Source organism: Nyctereutes procyonoides, unplaced genomic scaffold (genome assembly GCF_905146905.1).
Source record: "Nyctereutes procyonoides isolate TBG_1078 unplaced genomic scaffold, NYPRO_anot_genome, whole genome shotgun sequence".
Lineage (NCBI taxonomy): Eukaryota > Metazoa > Chordata > Mammalia > Carnivora > Canidae > Nyctereutes > Nyctereutes procyonoides.
In genome coordinates this window covers 17,310,049-17,334,634 of record NW_026575042.1, presented here as the reverse complement: position 1 = coordinate 17,334,634, position 24,586 = coordinate 17,310,049, and the positions used below count along the sequence as shown (strand labels likewise).

The 24,586-nt window shown below is 36.3% G+C and overlaps 1 protein-coding gene across 1 annotated transcript in view; it reads right to left on the bottom strand.

The window, feature by feature from the left end:
- NEK10 (NIMA related kinase 10) overlaps positions 1-24,586 on the bottom strand; it is a 221,021-nt gene that overhangs the window by 31,276 nt on the left and 165,159 nt on the right. The window contains exons 27-32 of the mRNA XM_055321516.1: positions 24,229-24,412; positions 24,041-24,127; positions 22,520-22,574; positions 11,637-11,674; positions 11,397-11,537; positions 914-943 (exon numbers count right to left, since the gene is read on the bottom strand). Of these exons, the coding sequence (XP_055177491.1) occupies positions 914-943; positions 11,397-11,537; positions 11,637-11,674; positions 22,520-22,574; positions 24,041-24,127; positions 24,229-24,412 (535 nt within the window). The remainder of the gene's footprint in view (positions 1-913; positions 944-11,396; positions 11,538-11,636; positions 11,675-22,519; positions 22,575-24,040; positions 24,128-24,228; positions 24,413-24,586) is intronic.

The window sequence follows — 24,586 nt, the reverse complement described above, 5'->3', positions numbered from 1 at the left end:
TTTAGCATGCTTTTTGCAAAAAGAAAAGCTCCAAAGTCCCTCTTCTTCCCTCCATACTACCTTGAGCCTATATGAAATTAAATGTGAATATAATCTTTGCTTTTGCAACAGGTAAAATTTTGAAAAATGATTCTTATATAAATGCTGAGAAAGATTACATATTTTACCATAAAAATTGTTTTCAAAATATTTAAACAGAAAATTTAATGTGGTCATTAAAAGATTCAACCTGTTTTAAGCATGTGAACATTGATATTTAGGACACAAACACAAAAAAAGAAAACAAATATGATGTTTAAAGAAATATTTGTTTATGGTAATTTTTACTGAGTTAGTTGAGAAATTCACATAAAAATAATCCAATTCTAGTTTATCTGCATTCAATACATTGTTTAAATGTTTGAAATGTAAAGGATCTATCTCCCCTAGGCACTGTATCTAACTTCATTTAAGCATCAATTACTTAACCATTAAGATGATGCTTAATAAATTACACTTAGGGTAAAAATGTGAAGATAAATCAAAGAATTAAGGTAGCTCTAAAATAGAAAACAGAATGCTGGAGGTATCTGCTCCAGCCTGCAGAGATGACCAAGTGTACACATGTCAAATTTTCTGCAATGGTATTTCCTGTAGAAATGATTCTTAAAATGTAACGATTTGTTTTTCTAGACCCATACCAAAAACTACAGACCATGTAATGTGGCCAAGATGCTGCTGCTACAAGAACATTAAGTTCATATTTTCTGAAACTGGTAGGTTTGATTTTTTTGATCACCTTTATGTTGACTACTTTATGTTTTTGATATGTGGACTTAATATTCATAGATAACAAGTTAAAATCTAACACTGTGGCAGAGTTCTTAAATTATAATGACATTTTGAGTGGGATATCACACGGGTTTGACTCTACCTTGCCACAAGAATGTGCTCATCTGTGGCCCTAAACACAAAAACAGAGATAGTTAGCTAGAATGCCTGTCTTCTGAACTACTCAATTATGCAAAGTAACTTGACATTGTCTTAAGATCTCTTGACCACTACTCTCTCAGGTCCAGTAAATCTTTAACTTTTAGAAATAGTTTTGATTGTTCACTTTCTAAAAAATAAATTTAAAAATGTTTAATTACACATGCCCATTGTAAAACAAGCAAACAACCCCAGTATTACAGAAGGGGCTTCAGGCTCCCTGGAACCAACACCCTTCAGTGCCTCCCCAGAAGTAACCTCTGATATCACTTTGGTGTGTTGCCTTCCAGTCACTTTTCTACCCATTTACATACATAACTGTATACATTCAGAACAGTATTTTTCAAATGGTGGTTGAATCCTGAAAGCAGTTTCATGGGTCATGACCCATATTTTAAAAAATGGAATGGAATAACATAGAATGATATGGAAGAGGATAGAAAAAAATTCAGAGTGACTGCATATAGTAAGGGTCCACTCAGTTGTGATATAAAATACGTTCCTTGTTGAGGGTCATTTCCAGAAGAATTTGAAAGCTACTATTGTAGAAAATCTATAGTCTTACTTCATGCTTGCTTTCTTTCTCTTTTTTCAAATAAGTGGTGACACATCATAAGGTTGGTGCTACAATTTTTTGTTTTCTTTTTGACCAAGTGTGTCATGGAGATTCTTTTTTATCAACACACACTGTTCTAACCAATTTTTATAACCACTATTAAAGAGTACTACATGTTCGGCATGCATGATAGTTACTTAGCCACTTCTGTTTCAAAGGGAGTTTAATTTGCTTTCAGTGTCTCATGATTATAAATGATGCTGCAGTTAGCATACATGCACATGTCTCATTGTGCATAAGTATAAAAGATCTCTTAGGGTACATAAGAAGAAATCAAATAGCTAGGCCCTCAGATATATATATTTCTTTTTTTCAACAAATATATATATATTTATTTATTTAATTTTATTTTTTTTAAGATTTATGTATTTATTTATGATAGACATAGAGAGAGAGAGAGAGAGAGAGAGAGAGAGAGAGGCAGAGACACAGGAGGAGGGAGAAGCAGGCTCCATGCCGGGAGCCCGATGTGGGACTCGATCCTGGGACTCCAGGATCGCGCCCCGGGCCAAAGGCAGGCGCCAAATGGCTGAGCCACCCAGGGATCTCTCAGCAAATATATATTTAAGTAGCTGAATCAGTTTGCACTCTGACAAAAAGAGAATCCATTTTTCTACACCTTAATCAACACTATGTATTATCAAACTTTTCAATTTTGCCAATCTTTGTTTTATTTTGTGTTTATCTAAATGCTGGTGAGGCTATTGTACTTCTTGGGTGAATTTCCTGTTTGTATCCCATGCTTCTTTTTCTTATTGATTTGTAAATATTCTTTATTTGGTATGAATGCTAATGATTTCATTATGTTTTATATGTTAAGAGTATTTTTTATCTAATCTGTTACTTCTTTTCAATTTAAAGGATATTTTCTATCCCTATCATCTAGACTAAAGGTAATTTTTAGTCTTAGGTACCACCAGAACAGGCTCTCAGACATTTGCTGCTACCGTAAAATGGAAAGACACGTGAAATCCCATGACTAGTTCAGCACTAATCCTGGGGTGTTCCGGCAGGATTACTGAGATATGAGTAATCTCATGAGTTAGGACTGGGGGAAAAAAGGAAATCTGAGACTGGGAAGGATAGTTTTGTATACTGGCTGTACCACTTACAAACCCAAACCCCCTTGATTTCCTGAACTACTTCAGCTAATCCTGAGTATGAGAACCATTATTCCCCCTTTTCTATCTGATCAAATGCTCACAAGTTTTTATATAACCTCATATCAGATTTATGTTTATTTAGGCCTTAATTATTTTAAGAAAACAAAAGTGATAAAAATTCAAATGGATGTTGTTTCTACATTTTTTATTGTTTATTTAAATTTTTAAAGATTTTATGTATTTATTCATGAGAGACACAGAGCGAGAGGCAGGGACACAGGCAAAGGGAGAAGCAGGCTCCCTGTGGGGAACCTGATGCAGGACTCCATCCTGCGACCCCAAGATCACACACTCTGAGACAAAGGCAGACGCTCAACCACTGAGCCACCCAAGTGCCCCTGTTTATTTAAATATTGATTAACTTTCAAGTTGTGGCAAATGTAAGCCATACCATTCTGAGTTTTAAAGCATTCTCTCTCAATAAATCTTTCAGATTAGCATATGCTTCCTATCTTTTCACCGAAAACTGCAACACACATTTATGTTGATAATTTTGTCCTATTTTTATTAAAATAATTTTCTCTTTAAAAAAAAGACAGAAGCTGATTATATTTCAATGTCAGTCATATATAGTATGCCTATGATTTGTATCTAAGTAGTTCCTCCTGAAAAAGACAGACAATATTTGGTCCCATTAAAATTTAAATCCAAGTTTAAAATTGATTCAATTTTAATTTCATTTTATAGTTTTATTATAATAGTGAATTTAATTTGTGGATTTAATTTTAAAACTTGGAAGTCACAAAATTCCTCATAAAAATAATTTATTTAAAGGTATCAGAAATTTTTAAAAGTAATATTTGCTATCTTACTCTGGTTAGCATGACCCTAAAGAGCAATTCCCACCCTCCACCCCTGGGATGGTACGTTGGAGGACCTGGAGGAAGATCAGTGCTTTTTTAGCATGAATGTGGGGCAGACACTGGGAACAGTTTTACATATTTAGTTTCATCTAGTCCTCAACAACTTGTGAAGGGCAATTGTTCTTATCTCATCTTACAGATAAAGAGAGTAAGATTAAATGGGGCATTTGGGTGGCACAGTCAGTTGGGCTTCTGACTCTTGATTTTGGCTCGTGAGATTGAGTCCTGTATTAGGCTCCATGCTCAGTGCAGAGGCTGCTTGAGATTCTCTTTCTTCCTCTCCCCTCTGCCCCTCCCCTCATGATCTCTCTCCAAAATAAATAAATAAATCTTTTTTTCTAAAAAAAGAGGGTAAGATTAAGGAAACTGTCCAACAAGATCACAGAGCAGGTGACAGTTGGACCATGAAACAAGGCAGGTCCTAAAACACCACACTGACTCAGTCTAGACAGGAGCTGAGGGCTCCCACTTCTCTTCCTGACACATTGCTAGGACAATTCCCTTGGTTACCTCAAATATAAAATAATATTTATACTCCTTCCCAGGCCTCAAATACTATCTCTCTTCTTAAAAGGGTAACTATTTTTTAACATGATGTTCTACCCAGGCCTTTGAATGTTTAATGGATTAAATATTTTTGGAAAGCATCTATATCTAATAAACTGGAAGCATTAGGTCTTTGTACAGTATACTCTCTGCTTTTTTATTTCATGGCACATCATAATGGCCAAGTTAGAGGCCCTTTCCCGGTGGTTTGAGACTTGATTTATGCTATACATCCAGTCTACTGAAACTACAATTCACAACACAAGTTCTGAAACTGGTAATTACTACAATTTTAACAAAAGATGGATTACACTGTATTCTTCAAGTTGACCAAGATATAGTATAATCTCCTATTTTTCTGAATTCGCTTTGCTAAGAGTCAGGACTTTTTGAACAACTGCAGAAGAGAATGTTTTGGGCAGGAACTCCCTGAAGAAGCAAAGAATACTTTTACTCTATGAATGGGGCCAAAACATATATCGGCTTGTCTGTATTTGACCAAATGCCCCATTGAAAGACAATACAACCTTTCAAATTTTAGTATAGTGAAGCTTTACTCTTACCTCTTTCCTTCACTTTTCTAAAATGAAATAAAATAACTGAATTGTAGTTCAGATCTACAAACGTTCAACAATCCACCTCTAAGGCCAGTAGCATAGGAGGCACCAGAAGTTCAACAAAGGATATTGCACTCACAAGGGTTCCTGAAAAGTTCACCCAGAAAACCACAGGGGATAGAGATTCGATGCAAAAGCTAGATTTGAGAAGACCATGGAGAATAAGACATGGATTTGATGTGACGGAAGGTATATTTGAGTTCTGGAACTCAAGGAATTCAGGAACTCCTTCTGAGTTCCCAGAGGTGGGAACTGTTTCAGGCCCCTGAGATGGTGAGCTGACAAAATGAGAGAGTTTGCCCTATAGAAGTCTTGCTTTCATTCATGGTCACAGATGGAACCATGGACTGGGAACCGGAAGTCAGGTTGTGCTGTTCCACTACATTTCTTGGATGCCAATGTGAAAGGATAACCATACTCAATAATCAGATTGGATACCAGCACAGGCAGTCTCAAAGCCTCAGGAACACAATGCCAAAAATACCACTCAGGAAAGAAGAACAGAGAAAAGAGCAATTCTCAGTTTGTTTGATTTTAATCTGACAGAAATCATCAGTACATTAAAATTTACATTTAAGGTAAATAATTGTCTTCTGATATGAGGAATGGGGGCTTAACATAAAAATTAAGTTTAATTTTGGGAAAATATGAAAAGTTAGATGTTTATTGCTGAATTTATAGCCTAAAAATAGCATATGCATTTGGTCTAGTCTATACAACCTGACTTTTCTCCACTGATTTAGTTATTTCTTTCACTATGCTACAATGACTATGCAAGTCATGCTTGCTCCCTTTATTCCTCCTAGAGGGAACATTTTTTTTTAAAAAGTCAACTCAATTGATGTAACCCAGAATTCTCAAGAAGAAAATATTGTGATACAAAAACACACTATGTTCAGCACCATGGATGCAAAGACTAATCAGTCAAACTAAAGAACAAAACAAAACAGCACAGAAAGAGAAGATGGCATACCAACCCCCATTCAATTATCTGAACAAGAAGAATTTATCCCAGTCATGGTAAAGAGGCAAAATTATTATTGCTTAATTCTCTGACATCATGCTGAAGCATTTTCTAATAACTCCATTTGATCCCAGGCTAATACTATTGGGTAATGTCCCAGGATATCTAACTAAAAATCCACACCAACAAAAGTACAGGCAGTTTATAGGCTGTGGTGTTCTTGACTGCACAAATTGATACACTGATCTGCCTCTACGGACTGATAGAGGTTAACCACAAAAACATATAGTTTTATTTCACCAGTCTAATGCTCAATTTAACAATGTTATTTCAGCTTTTCTTGACTAACTATACAAATTCCTGTTCTTCAAATGCCTTGGAACCAGCTCTTTTATTCTCCATCTGGTTCCATCAATAATGGGTTAAATAAAACTAGGACACTTGCCAAAGAATAACTTTAAGAAGAATTGTGCTTTTGCCTTCCAATACAGTAGAAAACAATAAATAATTATATATATTTTTTTAAATAATTAACACCCTCTCTGAAATGCCTCAAATAATCTATGGAATACATACTGAGGAATATCAATGAAGAAGGGGTGAGGTCTATAGGATGTCTGGATGACTCAGGTGGTTAAACAACTGATTCTTGATTTTGGCTCAGGTCATGATCTCATGGTCCTGGAATGGAGCCCTGCTTTGGGCTCCATGCTCAACAGGAAGTCTGCTTCAAGATTTTCTCTCTGCCCCTCCCACCACGTGCTCTCTCTTAAATTAATTAATTAATTTTAAAAAATTGGTGAAGTATAAGATATATGAGAGGGCAGGTGGTTGGGTAGGCCAGAATAAAGAGGTCTCTTGCCTCTTTCTCATTAATATTGTCTCCAATTGTCACTATCTTTAATATTCAAATTACTACATGACAGTAATTCAAAGGGGATTGTAAACACTCTGAAACTATTTTTAAATTCCATTAAAAAGTATTACTAAAAGCAGTTTGGAATTTGAGAGCTTAGCCTTTCTCCATTGATTCAATTATTTTGTACACTGTCAGGATCCATCCAAGCCACATTGACCTCCCTTTCTTCCAACCAGAGGGTGGTGTTGCTTTCTTCCCCTCCTTCCACTTAGCCTTTCTATCAGGGAAAAAAAAACCCAGGGAAGGGTTGTGAGCTAACATTTAACAGCCGATTTGCAATTTGCAAATTATGATCTTGGATTGGAACCATCAATAACATCTTTGAGACTGAGTATCTCTTTGGAAAGACATTATCTTACAAAAACGTGAAAAGAATCTACATCTCTAGGCAGCATTCACCTGGGACCTGTTTCCCTTGGCAGGAAGAATTAGGAAGCAAATCACCACTGGTAAAAAATTTGTTGTATCCCATCCCTTCCCCAGTCTTAAATCTAACATTAAAATATCACTGTTCCCTATTATTTACATAATCATAAGATGACTTATGCAGTTACTCTCAATAGCAAGGATAAAAAATGGTTTATACAGTGGTAGTCTGTATTGGCTACTTAGTAAATAGTTTTCAGGGGCCTGACCTCAGAGGAAGTACTCAAGATATATTTAAACTATATAGAGATGCTTACAATTTGGTTGGGAAATCTAACCAATATATCCAAATCCCAACAAACAATATAAGAAAGTATATAATTATATGCCAAATTACATGGTATAGACTAGTATTATAAGAAATTTGATTAAAATCCAGTGAGCACTTTTGTTATAGGATAACCATGCAATTGCCATGCAACAAAAGAAGGCATGTACTCCAAGTCACTTTGGCAATTGTAAAATTTAGTATTAAAGGCATGTACTCCAAGTCACTTTGGCAGTTGTAAAATTTAGTATTAATTGCTTTATGTCAATAGCTAACTTGAAAGTAAGCTACTGAAGGTTGCTCATGACAAGGACTGGAATATTAAGCCATGCTCTCTGGAATACTTGGATAAAACACTGACTACTTTATTTAGATCTGACCTTTATGAACAAAAGACTTAAATATAAAAATAGCTTCTCAGTCATCTAGTAAGAAAGCATAATTAAGAACAGAAATCATGAAGTGACAATTTCTATTCAAAATGCAGAACATATGAATTCCCATCTATCAGCTCAGTGCTTGGCTGTTTGATGCTGAGAAATGGAAAAGTTAGCAAGGGAGAGGGAAATGTCAGTGTTAATCCAGTCAAATTAGGCCATACTCTAGGTTGACATTACATTTGCACTTTAAATTTGGGTTTGATTGGTGTTCCCCAAAATTCACATTTGACCCATGCTAATGGCATACATATTATTAAAATGTACTCTGTGTACTCGACAAAGGATACATTTCTCATAATATGTTTTGGTATGATTTAGTTTTCACAAATATGTGGTACCATGTCTCCTACTTCAAGAGGAAAGACTTGTTTTTTGTTTTTGTTTTGTTTTGTTTTTTAGATAAAACACACCACATATTTTCTGCCTTCAAAACATCCAGTTGTTAGATGGACACACAACAGAACCAACCAATTATTTTTAAGCAACTGGAGTCTCCGAAGAAATGGGGTACTTAATATAGCATAATCTTACATAGTAAGTAGATTGGCTATAAAACTTTCCCAATTCTCTTTTCTTTCTATTGATTATATCACAGAGTAAATTAGTATAGAGCAAGTGTGTCATCCCCAATTCTCAAATAGTAACTAATATTCTTTCATAACAAAGAAAAGACCTTAGGATAAGTAGATAATAATATCCACTTAGAATTTAATAATATTGTTTTGCTTATACTTCATTTTATAATTGCCATCTATTTTTGGCAAGCGATTCTATACTGGTTTCCCATTTGTAGCAATAATATAAACTCTCCTTTAACTAAATTTAAGTTGAGGAAGTGAGTCAAATTAAGGAAACCTATTATTAGGAAAATAGTAGTACAGATGATACTCAGATATGGTCAAACTTGTACAATGGTAAATCATCAGTGATCAAAAATTAAGAAATAGAGGTAAAATATTTAACATGTTAAAAATGTGCATTCGTTCATTCAGTCCATGTTAGTGTTAATAGCTTCATCCATACAAGAGAGAAGTTCCTAAGTTTTCATTTCTGTTGGTGAAGAAGTGCATGTATCTGTATATGGATATATCATATGTATAAAATAGGCATAAAATAAATTCTTTACCTAATCTAGTTAGTATCAAAAGACAGAACAGAAGGAATTTAATAGTGTTAACTTGAAATGGTTCCATAGTTTACAGTTCTACAGGAGTTTGGAGGTGCATTAAGTACTGCTGCATCACCACAGTGAACCTAGAAGTTCACATTAGGAGTACCAGATAGAGAAAATCATATTACAATATAGCCACTTGGTACTCTAAAATCATAGCTCTCACCGTATTTGCTGCCATAGCATATGGAAAATGATGTTTACATTTCAGATATAGCCCTGGGAACACATCCAGGTTTTAACAAAATTCTTCCCTCCCTGATAATTTTTTTTCCAGAATATTTAGACAATACAAGGCTGTGGCTGTTGGTTATACATAATGTTCATTTCGATCCAAAAAAGTGAAATCAAATGTCAAATAAATTAAAATACATTAATATAGGATGTTTGTAAAAAAAATTAATCATCTACACATTTCAGTGCTTTACCTATTCTGAGAAACAAATATTCAAGATATAACTTACAACTGCCCAGACTAATAGTGTCTCATGACACATTGGTCCAAACTTGTTTCCCTATTGTTGGAGAGCTCTATTAATGTCACCTTTTCATTTTCTTAGTTAGGCCAGAGACACAGAGGTAACAACTGGAATGCAGCATGATTTGCAGAGAGGTAAGCTAAGTGGATAGGCCTGGTTCCAGCTGTTTGTGATTTGATAAAGTAACAATAGTCCAAACTTAGCCACCACACTTTAAAAAGTCTGACTTCTGTATTAAGCAGAAAAGTAATTTTGCACTAAGATGGAGAAAAATAAAGATTTATTTTATTCAACAGCAGAATAACCCATAAGTACCAACCCAAATGTTCTCCTATGCACTAATGTGTCTACAATATTAGTAGAAACATAGCTCCCTTATGGGTGCATGTCAGCACTCACTGACAACATTATAGAATATTCTATATTATCTGCTACGATATTTTTAAAAATTGAATGCTCTAACAAACTGTAAGTCTAAGAAATATATGTAAACTGTGCTATAATGCAGTTAGTTTGTTTAAAGGTCAAGAGATCAGACAAATTTTATGGACATAAAATAAGTCTTAAATTGGGCTAATTCAACATGCCCTTTAGGAAAAGAAATTCCTATTATGAATCACAACAGAGCTGTGAGTTGCTTACATAAATACGTTCTTCTGCCCTTGCTATTATAAAATCAATCAACGACCATTTTAGCTTCATGATTATATTATGTATGAACTTACCTTATGCCAAATAGCATGGTCAGCATGATACCTATGGACATCTTAATAACAAAACCACCTTATTGCATCTATGAGGGTATAAATGGCCCCAGACTGTCAGTAACTCTTCCAAAGCAAATTTAATAAATACGAAGAAGACACGGACTAATCTTACAGTAAATCAATTCACATCGCTTATGTTCACCATAGGTGTTAACTCTACAAAAGAATATGAATTAAGGAAGCCAAAATGAAAACAGCATTGAGCAATATTGCAAATTAACCAAAATAGTAAAATAGAACTATATACTGAAGAGTCATATATTCATACATATGTTAAAAGCACAATCACCATACTTTTTCCCTGAATTGTCCAGGTTTAGCTAACAGTTTAACTATTACTGTTGTACTTTGGTCCTCTTTAATAGAAATTTGAAACATTAACTAGCACACTCTGTTTTTCACCAAACAATTACTATAAACTTATGTTTTAAGAACCCATAATTTTTAAATTATTAGAAAAACAATGTGATATCATATTGTTTTAATCAAATACAAGTAGAAATACCCAAAAAGGACTATCTGTGTCATAATAAAGGAGATAGACCAAGATAAACTTAACTCCCTCATATTATATAGGTTATAGAACCTATAGGCTAACCTATAGGTTATAGGTTTATATAAATCTTATAGAAATATGAATATAGAGCACCTGGGTGGCTCAGGCGGTTAAGTGTCCAACTCTTGATTTTGGCTCAGGTCATGATTTCAGGGTATGAGACTGAGCCCTGTGTTAGGTTCCAGGCTAAGTGTGGAGTCTGATTAAGATTCTCTCTCTTCCTTTCCCTCTGCTCCTCCCCCTGCCCCCTTCTCTCTAAAATCACACGCAAAATATAAACATAAAAGTTACCATTTTTTTTTGCTAGTAGGTATGCATTTTAAGCACAAATAATTTAACTGGTTAACATCCCCACCAAAGCAGAAATGTAAAAATAAATAAATAAATAAATAAAAGCAGAAATGTAAATTTTAGAAAAACAGCCTATAATATTTCAATCAAATAAGTGAACACAGAAAGCATTTTGATACTGTTAAATTGCCAAACTAATAACGGTTCACAAACAAAATGAAATTCGCCTGCTGTTTGTATTAAAATTACCTCCCAATCATCATTCAGACATTTCAGGCCCAACTATAATTCTGTGTTCGCCCATTGTATGCTTGACATCAACTTGATCTAATAAGTACTACCATGATCTTTGAGATTGCGAAGAATCACAGCGGGAAGGCTATGGGACTGCCACCCCGTCACTAACTCGGCCTCTAGCTCCTTAATGTGGGCCCTGAGCATGAGGGGTGGTACTTTCAGAAGCAGGTCAAGAGGCAGCAAAGCTGAAGAAATAAAAGGGGGAAAGATATGAAACTGTAACATAAATCACACTGCATATCAGAGAGGCATGCGTGAATTTGTTACTGCCAACACAGAATTACCTGGTCTTGGTCTGGATCCAACTCCACCAGTGAAGTCCCTGAAAAGAGAATTAGAGGCCGTTAGAGGACTTATTCAACTTGGATTTGACTAACATTGACTAAAAGCCTATATCTTCTATGGTTTAAATATAAAAATTTTAAAAAAGATTATCTTCCCTCCAGATGCTCTGAAGAGCTTAATAAAGAAGAAAATAAATGCATTCAAACCCACAACGGACCTCGCATTCCATAGGCACATGGAAGAACCCTGTCTCATCACAGTGCTTTATAAAAGCTCTAAGAATGATTAAGAGCCTATATTTTAGCATTTTGGGTAATTTTCTTATTATACTTAAAATCAAAATGATGATGTTATATTAAAAGTAAATGTTTAGAGGTACATGGGGAGCTCAGTCAGTTAAGCACCCAACTCTTGATTTCAGCTCTGGTCATGACTTGGGGTCGTGAGATCAAGCCCCAAGTCCAGCTCCATGCTCAGTGGGGAGTCTGCAGAAGATTCTCTCCCTCTCCTTCTACCCCTTCCCCCTGCTTGTGCTCTCTCTCTCTAAAATAAATAAATAAATAAATCTTTTAAAAAATAAGTGTTTAAGGGCACCTGGGTGGCTCAGTCAGTTGAGCATCTGACTTTTTTGCTCAGGTCATGATCTCACGGTCATGACATCAAGCCTTGCCTCAGACTCTGTGCTCAGCAGGGAGTCTGCTTGAGATTCTCTCTTTCCTTCTTCCTCTGCCCCACCACCCAACTCTCTCTCTCTTTAATATAAATAAAATAAGCCTGTAAAAATATGTTTAAAATTTTGCATGTAGTGTTTTTCTATGTTTTGTTCCTGTTGTCTTAAGAAAGAAATTATAACTCTTTCTATGAAATGAGATGACTTTTGCATTTAAGAGGATGACATATTTCCTTAAGTTTCCAGTGTTATTAACATTACTTGTTTGCCTTGCCCTAAGATTCCAGACTTCCTGATCATTTTACATTTTTGTTCTCAGAGCCTTCCACCCCATGGAGGTGGCCTTACAGCCTATCAGGGCCAGCTGTAAATACGTTCAACTTTGTTCTTTCCACTGTTATCTCGAGCAAATTTCTTAATAGTTATTTTAGAATGAAAGAAGAAACATCTGTGCCCTGACAAGTTATAAGAACTATATTAAATTGAATGCAACAAAATTTAATGCAATATTTCAGTCCAACAAAAACATACTGAACATCTCATCTCCTACATTCAAGGCACGTGATAGGTATCTGCTGAATAGGAATGAAGGGAAGAACTTAAATACAAATAAACATGGCTAATAAATCTCTTAACCTAACATTTTCATTTTAAGCATAGAATTCTTGATACGTAAATGCAATGCATACCCAAGTTATGAAGCAAAACAAAACTGGCACTCATTTGCGCACTGCCCAACTCTAAAAACTGGTACTCATTTATCCACTGCCCAACTAGAGTTCTAGAATAATACCAAAATCTTTGCATCCAATGGTAAGTTCCTTCCCTATCCTCTTCCACTCCTCCTAACTACCCCCCAAGCCAGCTATCTCCTGATCCCATTATTTTCTCTGTCCCTTTCCCAGTCCAAGTTCTCAAGTCAGTGGAATTTGCCAGTCTTATACAGTTAATACACTCTCCCTAGTTCTGGGATAAGGGCCATGTTTACAGGAAAGACAACAGGTAACTCTTGCCCTCAGAAAGTTCAAAGGGGTTCATAATCTCCGTAGTATTCACATATGGGCAGAATGCCTCCTGGCTGAGCTGAGGAGCAGAACATCTGTTCTAGCACATCATATCCTTGCTTACACTGATAAATCACAGCACATGGAAGTGAGTAACCCTGTGCCTTAGCCTTCTAGTCAGGCCTAGCACTGTCCAACAGAAATATAATGCAAACCACGAACATATGTTTAAATTTTCTGGGAGCCATATTTTTAAAAAGTAGAACCAAAAAAGTGATGTTAATTTTAAGAACATATTTTATTTAACCAAATATATTGAAAATATTATTTCAGCAGGCACTAACTATAAAAACTAATGAGATATTTGACATTGTTTCATATTTAAATCAATAGTAAAATGAAATTAAACAAGTCTTTCCTCAGTCACGCTAGCTACATTTCATTTCAACTGTTCAAGATTCACATGTGGCCAGTGAACTCCATATTCAATAGTGCATGCCAACCTCTTCTCTGGAAGATGTTGGTCACTGTCTTCATAAACATTATGACCGAGGTCATGCCACATAGCTGCTAAGCCTGCAATAACTCTTGGCCTATCTTATATCTTAAATGGTGAATTATAATGTAACTCATGGAGATCTTTTACTCCTAAGGTTATAGGTACTTTTCATAGCTGATAACCACTCATATGCCGAATTAAGTAGATGACTATTCCAGGTGTCCTGGAGAATCCAAAATTTCAAACATTTTTACGAATTAAAAAATGGGCTAGAGATGTACATGAAACAGACTATCCTGACAATGCTGAGCTGCTGCCAACTTTGCTACTCCTTAATATAATTCTAAATTCCTCTTGAATGAACTTTAGGGGATCTTTAACCTAACCATCACACATTCATTCAAACAATATTTATTAAGGGCCTACTATGTGGAGAAACTATGCCAGACAATAGAGAAAAGGTGGTGAAAAGAAATAGTCCCTAGCCTTGGAACTTACAAGCTTGTAGAGGTATGGAAGAAAAACTGTTAATTTCTCTGGAGATTATATCCTGGATCCTAAGAAAGAATAGTCATCTGAAATTTCCAAATAGAACAGACTCATTGTAGCCAGAAGTGACAGCATTTAACTATATGAATGCTGGGGTCACAGATGGGACAAAAGATTGAAATTATGCAGAGCCTGAGGGAAGTCTGCCTCTAGACTGAACTGGATTGAGTGCTTATGTCCAATAGAGCATTATGGCTGCAAAAGATAGTTTCTCATGATTGCATAAGCTGGAAAACAGACAGAAATAATTTAACATAGAGAGAACATTCCAGAAATGTTTCCTGGTGAAAAGGCTTCATATAATGAAGCTTGTGTCCTCTGAAACTTTTGAAATGGGAAGTAATTAATAGAACTTCAGGCTGATGAAACAGAATTTCAGGGGAATGGAAGGTTTCAAAGGATTTTGAAAGGTCATCCCTTCCAACTCTCTTTAGATCTGGGATGATTTCATCCAGATTTTATAAGCCAAAGCAGAAACTGAACTGGATTTGGGTGTTAGCCTACAATTTCCACCCCAAACCAATTATAGGTAAGGTGAAGACTGAAAGTATTAGGCTTTGCAATTTTTTAAATCAACTTTTCATTGAATGCAGGGTAAATTACTTGGATAATTATTGTGTCAGAGGAGTCCTGGCCATGAGGGAGACAGAGTTCTAGAATTTTATATCTTGTAAAATTCTTTTGAATATACTCTGAATCAAGGAAATATTTTCACATGTATGGGAGGTGCATTACATAATTTAGTTCAGTTGCGAAATGTCTTAGTACTAGCTGATGTTGGTAAAAAAGGAGAAATATTTAACATTATGAAATGAAAGGGATGACTTACAGTACTAAAACAATGTCTTCTGAGGCTATGGTAATCACACCATCTGAGCTAACTAGCACTTTACTTCTTGGAAGTCTCTTTCAAGTAGCGACATTCATAAACATGTCCTGTGTGAAAGAACAGCATTATGCAGGGTTGAGTTCTCCTGTCACCTATCAATAATGTTAACAGAGATGATGTCACTCCAGGAAAGGAGAATAGTGCCCCTGTGGCTCTCCACTCCTACTCCTATAACAGCTAGAAACAAACAAGCAAATAGCCACATAAATTTACAACTTGCTCAGAAAAGGAATAAAGCAGTCTTTCTGATAACAAATTATTTCTGTAAGACTGTTTGTGACATAGGCAGATAGTCTAGGTTGATTCTGGCAAGTAGTGATCAAGCAGTAGTTATTTAATTTAAGTAAAACTAGATGTGGGTTATGAAAAGGTGAAGTAGAGAATACCCACAGGTCAAAATAAGCCAAACTTCTGCTAAAAGGAGGCAAGATCTGTAGGTCCTGAGGTTACACAAAGGTCTTTTTGGTTACATATATGATGCTGGATAATCTCAAACATCCACATTCACCTTTGATGTGACTCAAAAACTAGAGTCAGATCACATCCTTGAATACAATTATGCATACCCTGATTTATCAAAGAAGTTGTGAACCCACAGGCATCTCCAATACTGCAAACATCCGATGCTTCAAACCAACCTGCTAACTATACCCTGTTGCCTTGGCAACAAGATGCAAGCAGGCATGGAGAAATCTTGTTGCCTGAGCAACAAAATCTTTAAAAAAACAATGAGGCCTTAAACTGTGGCTATGGCAAAGGCTTATAGGTTCAAATCAGTAGGTGGGATTTTAGTCCTATTTCAATGAAAGATATAGAATTTATGCTAACAGTTATTCACTTATTAATTAACAAGTATTTGTGGGCTGGCACCTGTGTGCAATCACTGCACCCTGAGAAATGCAAAGATGGATCAGGTATCATCTGGTATGTGCCAATACGCAAAAATAAATATTAATTGAAAAAATGAATGGTCTTAAGAAAGCCATAATACAATGGCCAAAGCTTACTAGGACTGAATGTATGAAATTATTAATGCGGTTGAAGCCCCTGAATGCATTCTCAAGTTCCACTATATAGGATAATTTATTTGTAAATTGAAATAAAATGTTATAATTCACTGGATTAGAAGCATCTATCTATCAATGTACTGATACTATAAAATCCAGATTAGAAACTGGTAAAAGTCAATCCCATTCTTAATTCTTTCCTGAAAAGTAGCAATGGAGGCAAGAGATTTTAGATCATTTAGATCACTGAAAATGATTAAAGTTAGAAATTTCAAAGGAAATCCTAATTATTGATTTTTTGGTTTATTTCTTACTAATCCAGTTCTTGACTAACTCCATCAATGTCCACAAAACATGAAACAGCAACAATAAGGATATTCATTTAATATGATTATATCAAAAGAGATAGTATTTTGTGACAGATGGCTATGAAAAGTGAATTCTTCTTTCTCTCTTACTCCTTATGATTTCACAGATGTACACATCAAAATAAAAGATGATTTCCACAAACACTAACATGCACTTCAACCTTTCTCAATATATATGTGGAGTTCAAATCTCTAAAACTAGGAATGGAAAAATGGTATAACCACTCTTAAAAACAGTTTGGTAGTTTTTTAGAAAGTTAAGCACACATCTGCCATATGTTCCAGTCATTTCACTTTTAGGTATTTACCCTAAATTTATTTATGTATTTATTTATATTTTTTTAAAGATTTATTTATTTGAGAAAGAGAGAAAGAGAGAGAAATGGAGAGAGCATGGTGGGGAGGGCCAGAGGGAGAGGAAGAGAGAGAATCTCAAGCAGGCTCCACCCTGAGCACAGAGCCACATGTGCAGCTTGTTCTCAGACCCTGGGATCATGACCTGAGCCAAAATCAAGAGTCAGTTGCTCAATCTACTGAGCCACCCAGACCCCTCAACCCAAGATTTTTAAAAATATGTATCCATGGAAAGACACAAATGCTCATCACAGCTTTATCTGTAATAGCCAAGTACTGGTACTCAAATGTCCATTAACACATGAATAGAAAACAAACCATGATAAATCCATACAATGGACTACTGCTTCACAATAAAAAGGAATGAACTATTAATATACTATGAAAACAATATGGACAAATCTCCAAATAATTATTCTGCTTAAAAGAAACCAGACAAGACTATGTACTGTATAATCTCATTTAGACGAAATTCTAAAATGCTGAGTAATCTAGAGTGCAACAAGCAGATTAATGATTGCCTGGTGGGGGAGAGTTAGGAACATAAGTGAAGGTACAAACAGACATGATGACACTATTAGGTGAATATGTTCACTATCCTATTGTTATTTCATAGGAACATAAATATTCAAAATGTATCCAAATTTACATTTTAAATACGTGCAATTTATTTTGTGGGAATTATACCTCATTGAAACTGTTAAAACTTCTCACATTTTCATTCAAAAAGTCATTCAAATAGACTATCACATGACTTGTGAGCATTTGTTAAAAGCATTTTATAAAAAATATGCCATAAAATTAATTTTTGTCTGCCTTTCGTTACTTACTAGGTGGAACTTATTGTTAGTCAATTCTAGTTATCTCATGGTTCTGCATCCTCAGAGAGCTAACTGGTTAGCCTTTAGTAGAATGATTCTATTGCAATTAAGGCAGCTACTTGGTGACGCTCAGATTGATAAACATATGTAAGAGTAACCCAAGTGACACTCCTCTTAATGACTCTTCAATAACATACAAAGAATGAAGATGTAAAGTCAAATGTCCATTCTAGTAAGTCAAAAGCCTAAAAGAAAATTATACTATGTGACTATACATATAGTATGAATAACCTGTTTATTGTTAGGAAATGTAGGTCAAATAGAAGCTCTCAAGGTCTACTTCTGTAGAATGTAAAAAAATGCTACATTTGACATCTCCAGATTTTCTGGGGGGTCAAGAAAACTCTGGGAATGGCTACATGGATGGCAACTTGGTTGGGGAGATATCATGTCTAGAGACTTGGAAATGGAGATTGGGAGACTCACCTCTGCTTTGTGAATGGCTATAGTTCCAGAGCTGAGGAATGGGGTTCTCTTTACTGATCTGGCACCTCAGCTTTCAGTTTGGCTTTTAGTACTTTTGGTGATTTGGGGATGGAGGCCTGAGATTCTGGGGAGGAGTTTTGCAAGGAAAGGGGCCCAAAGGAATTATTGGCTGGTTTCATGTTATTTCTGCTAAGTAGTTCATAGAAGGAACAATTACTTCTAAGAGTTGAGCCTGGAAAACATTTCATCATCTAGTAATGTCTTGGATCACCAGGATGCCTTCCAGTTCTAATAGGATGTTTCCTCTCACCAGCCTTGATACCAGTATTTCTCTGAGGAGAGCAGAAGCTGCCCTTCCTAGTTCCATTTGCAAGTCTATGCCAAGTTATTAGGGAGGTACTTTGGTTCTTTAGCAGACAACTGGCTTAAAATCTGGCCCTTGATATCTAGGGTGACGAAAGTTCAGAATTTATGCTTAAGTTTCCTCTCTGAACAATTTTAGCCAAAACCAAATTTGAATTCTAAGCTCTAGTAAATATGCTCAGGTCAAACATGTACTTACCTGTGGGCTTTTTCTCAGTGAGATTAATTCTCTTATTTTAAGAGCCAATTAAGGCACCCCAAAGAGGAGAGCTGCCCCCGGTCTCAATATAACTGGTCCCCTACTTTTTATGTATACAGAAAAGCCAAAAATTTCTCAGGCTTGATTTTCTATTTATTTTTACTCTATTTCGTAGCTTTGCTATCTTGTTTTAGGTTCTAACTTCTATTTTAGCATCTAAATATTTTCTATTATGTCACTTTGCTCTTTTCTTTTAGATTCTAACTTCTCATTTAGCCTCTAAAAATTTTGCAGGATGGCTTCACATTTCACATAGGTAAACCAAGAAACCCAGAAAGTTCCTAAACAAGTTAGATTGCAAATAACTTTAGATTTAATGCCTTTTAATTTAGAGAATTATAAATACATTTTAGAGTTGTCTTCTTTTAATTTAGAGAAGCTCTAGGGATTACTTGGAAGGAATTAAAAAGTCATTAATCTTCTCTCCCCTCATTTGGCATGAATCATAGGATGTCTTTTTTCATCTCTTTTCTCCTGAAGTCTGCCCTTATTGCCCTGTTACACTCTGAGTTCCTTGAGGGAAGAGAGCTCGTCTTAAACTAATCTGTATTCCCTGATGGGGTGTCACACAGTACCACACATGGCACAGCTTTCAAATGTTATTTTAGCTCAGGTCTTATTTACCTATGCACCTTCCAATCCATCAAGCTCAACATTTGGGCCAATTTCCATTTTCCACCTGTTGACTTGGTCAGTAACCACAAGTTAAAGGGGTTAATATAATTACACTCTGTAATATTCCTTTTCAATGAGTTTCAGATTGAACTTCTCTTTTCTGTTGATTCCAGTTTACCCAATTTGCTAGAAAATGTTTAGATAATGACTAGCTTTTAAAAGCCATTTCAAGCTCTAAAATATATAAAACACATGTTTCTTTTGTTTCTGAAGGGTTGGACTTCAACTGAATTCTTGCAAATAAGACAATTTTCCATGAATCTTTTTTAGAAAAAAAGACTAGAATTACTTAACAATTCCAAGATGCATAAATTCATCTAATTGGGAATTCCCACTTTAATATAAAATTCTTTTAACTGAGGAGTAAAATCTATACATCATAATGTACTTTTGTACCAAAATATTTGTTTTGCATTTCTTCTATACATTTAAGCAACTTTATTTCACTGAATAAAGTATCCACTAATGGAAAAAAGCCTTTTGGTGATGTTCTTAAAATTATAAATAATCACAAATCTGGGGATAGCTAGATTCCAGAGGGTGCTTGCTAATTATTTTACAGGAGAACATGTGGGACATTTTCCTATATAAATGTTGTTCCAAACAGTTGGATAAAATTCCGTATCAGCTCACGAAAGTCCACTGAAGTCATGATGTGGTTAAGATAGAAGCTCTGATGCCAGAGTTGAGGAGGACAAACCTACCCTGTGGTACCATGCCTTCAGACCCCAAAGCCACCAAAGCCACCAAAGCCACATCTCCCAGCCCTGTCTCCTCACTGGCTGAGCTAAATAAGCAAAAGCTCCCATGGCTCCAGGCTCCTATGTGTGATTTTCTCTGTGGAAAGTGCAAGCAGAGGCGGTGGCTTAAGGACAAGAAGCCAGAAGTCAGGAAATGGGAGGAAACTGCAAGCCTGGGAAATTCCTTGGATGACCTTGTAATTCAAGTCCCAAGTCCTCCAAATCCTCCATTCTGATTCTCCTTGGGATTTGGGACTGTTTCTCTTTCCCTTGCTCTCTCTACTACTTCTAACCATCACTTCTCTGCATATTGGCCCATTAAAAAATGTGTATGCTTCCCTCAGTGATCCAGATGGTATTTTATGCTGATAGGTTTTCATTGGGTTTTTGTTACTAGCAACACTAGAGATGAGTTAGGAAATTGAAAGGCTTCATGCTAACCCTTTCTGAACCTTACTTGGAAAAAATTCAGTAATTAGTGGTGCTTTATCTTTGACTAAACAAAAAATGATTTTCTGTATGAACCCCCCTTCGCCACCTAAATGAAACCCTCAGGATTTTGCTATGCATGTTCTTCATTCTAAAATTCATCTTCCTAGCACCCTGGAGCCCAGAAGTGGACAGGAGTTCTATTCTGGCTGCCCAGAACCTCTAACCTGCTCCTCCAGCAAAGACCCCCTAATGGACTTGGAGGGGCTATCGATTAAGGAGCTCAGCTCTCCCTGATGCAGTAAATTGGGTCCTGATTCAACCCAGGCCACTCTGACTCTCTTGCAGAGGACAATGAATCCTGAAAAAGGTGACATGTGGATGAAACAAACCAACTGGGAGCCCCTTCATCCCAGCATCAGTGCCTTTCTGAGCCTACCAACAGTGTGTCCTCCACAGATTTCAGAGGCTTGTCTGGCTCTTAGTCCTTCCTAAGTTTGATTCTCTGAGTTCCTCATTATGTGAGCCTCCTAGAGCCTTCTAATGAACTTCCCTGTTGCACAAGTTAACCTGAGTCGGGTTCCTTTGCCAGCATCCAGAAGGCCCAACTGCTAAAGCATACCACAGCTTAGCCTTTTGTCATATTGCACACAGCTACTTCCCCAGCCATGATCACCCATGGCTCCACTGCCTACTGATTGGCACCACCCCCCATGCACTTGTAGGCATCGCAGCCTCAACTGGAGCCTTCACCTCAGAGCTACTTGGCAGGCTGTCTGCCTGTCTCTGCTCAGTTGTCTGCCCACCTTTATTGTGCTTCTTCCTACTTGACCACACTCCTGACAGCAGTGAATATCATCTAATAACATCATCTAATAAACAGAAATCACCAAGTATAATCTTTTATATCTGCCTTAATTTTATCTCTGCCCCCCTTTCTTCAGACACAAAGGGCTGTCCCTTCATCTTTCCCAGACCTACTCCCTGGGTTCAAGCTACTCTGTGTAGCTTCCTTCCCATCCCTGCTTCTGTAATTTCTAAAAGCACCACAATCAGGCTTCACTCCTGTCACCCTCACGCAGAGCCATGGAAACTGCCCTCACAAAGGTCACCAGGGACTTGCAGAAGGCCAAACCTAAGAGTTTCATTTTAGTCTTTAGTCCAAGAGATAACTTGCAGAAATTGTGGGTTGTCCTAAAATAAGTTTCTTTTTTCTTTTAAAACAGAATCCGCCAAATATATTCATCCTCCCTTGTAGCTAGCTAAATGTGTTCATATGATTAAGTTCTGGCCAATGATATGTTGTTAGTAGAAGGGATGAGCACAATGCCTGAGTCATGTCCTTAAAAGGAAAGACCATGTCTCCACTTGCCCTTGCCACTTCCTGCTGGCAGGGATGTGGATGTGATGGGGTCTGAATTTGCCACATTTGCTAGAGGATGAGCCCTATATCCCACGTATGTGGAAAAACTAGATATAAGGAGACGGGGCTCCAGATGACTTCATAAAGCACACTACCTACTTCTCCAGCCCACCCCTGAGCTCTGAGAGGCTCTAACTGCTTCTCTAATGATCACAAAGCTAGATTAGACCCAGCTCCAAGCTTAGTACTCTTTCCAGTATGCTACTTGGTAAACTAAATCAGGGCTGGGAGGGTGGGCCCTATCAATCTCTATTACCACATGTCCATGGTGACTTTAGGCTATGAGGTTTTAGTTCAGCCACTAATAAAAGCTCTACAGAATTCTGGGAGCTCGATGTGTACATACCTTGTATGGGATTGTCTTTCTCCTCCTGAGGCACTAAAACTTCTCTTTAAAATGCCTGAAACAAGAACATAAAAATATCTAAATAATTTCCCTCTGCAAGTTTTTTATTTATCTATTTACTAACTTTTAAAAAATGCTGTATTCTATCATGTGAGCAATTCTACATAATCTGAAGATGGTCTTCATTTATAAAAGTATCAGTTAAAATATAATGTTTCAAATTACTGTTTACTTGACAGGATTGTTTAGGGTCCTTTTTCCAAAGGAAACTAAATAAGGAAATTCTGTTATTAATAGCTAATAAAGTACAATAAAATATCTATGTAATAATTATCCTAAAGCCCTTGCCAGGATAACTACAAGTTACACATGCAAGTTGAAGGGTCCAGCTTTTCCTTCCTCACTTCTTCACTGACCCTCGCCACTATTGTTACCCAGAATATACAAAGCTGAATTCATCTCAAAACAGGCAGTAATTAACTGTTTCTAGAATTTGCTACATATGCATGAATATTTTTCTTGTTTAACTTTCATGTTTTCTAATCACAAATCAGGGAATTTTATCTAGCAGGCAGGAGTTTGTGAAAAAATAGATCAATGTTGGAAACTGAGATTGTCCCTGAAAATCTGGAACATCTAGTCACTATTTTATGGACAATTAAGTTCAGAAAGGAACAAAAAATGAAGCTTGCTCCTTAGAGATTTTCCTTAGATCCTTAGGGACACCATTTTAAACTTTATTTTATGAGATTTTCATAGTATAGTCATTAATGAGAGGAAATTACTTATACTAATTTTATTTCAGAATATTTCTACCCATACTAATATGCCTTCAACTTACGCTTTTAAAAAAATTATTCTTTCTCTATATTCTATTTTAAATTATCTTTTCTTTCAGTTCCAGATTTCTTGAATGAATTGAATTCTGTCTTTCCTTATAATCTTTAAATTTTATCCAAATGTACTTTTCCTTTCCATACCCCATACTCCAGACTACTTACTTTCCAGTTTTAACTTTAGAGTCAAGATTAACTTATGGACCGAATTTATATATCCTATTTATTCATAGTATTAGATCATTAAAATATTTATTTTACTTTAGTGTTTGAAATATAATCTATCCCTTATATTGGAAATAAAATTGTATGAAACTTAGTCTACCCCAAGACTAATTTCTTCTCCAGGTCTGTAACCCCTATAGAATAGATTCATAAGAGGTCACTTCCATTACTCCTGTGATTATTTAGTGTGTCTCCAAATTAGTTATCTCTACCCCCCAGTTAGAAGCTGGGATTGCTGGTAGAAATAATGAAACTATTCATTTGACACCTGAGGCATCAGAAGACCACAGCACCAGTTGGCCTCTGGGTCCATAAGAGGGCTAGACAAACCTGTCCTAATTAGCACTGCACTTGGAAAACAAACCTCTGTCTTAAGTATATGATGGTGTTTACCCAACTCCCAAGTGTGATTCCCAAACCATGACCTCCTGGAACCTGCAGGCCAGCAAAGAAAACTTACCGAATGTAGATTCTTTCAAAGGGCTTGAACTGGAGCTGCTAGAGTTGTCTGAAATGTCCAGTTCATCATCTAGCTCTGAGTACATATCTGCACATGAATAAAAGAGAAGAATAAAATAAAGAGTAAATTAACCTTGAAACAGACAAAAATCAAGTGTATTCATGATGTCACCATTTCACTAGAATTACCTTTCTCAATATTTTCCAAGTTGAAGTTCTCCTCCGACAGGATTTCATCACAGGCCCTGTCTTCATCCTTACCACAGGGGGCCTGGAAGCCCTCAGGGGGTAGGTCTGCACTTTCTGAAAGTTCACTTTTCAGGCTGGCAGCTCCACTGCTGCTGCTACTCAAGCTTGCCTTCTCAAAGGTTTCCTGAAAGAGAAATTCAACTTATAGCAGCCTTTTCTTCCTTCCTTCTGTAGCACCCAAAGCTCATTAGAACGTATATTAAAATCCTTGCTACGTTATTATAAATATTTGCGCTAAAGTACTAGTAATAATTCTATCTACAGGGATCCCTGGGTGGCGCAGCGGTTTGGCGCCTGC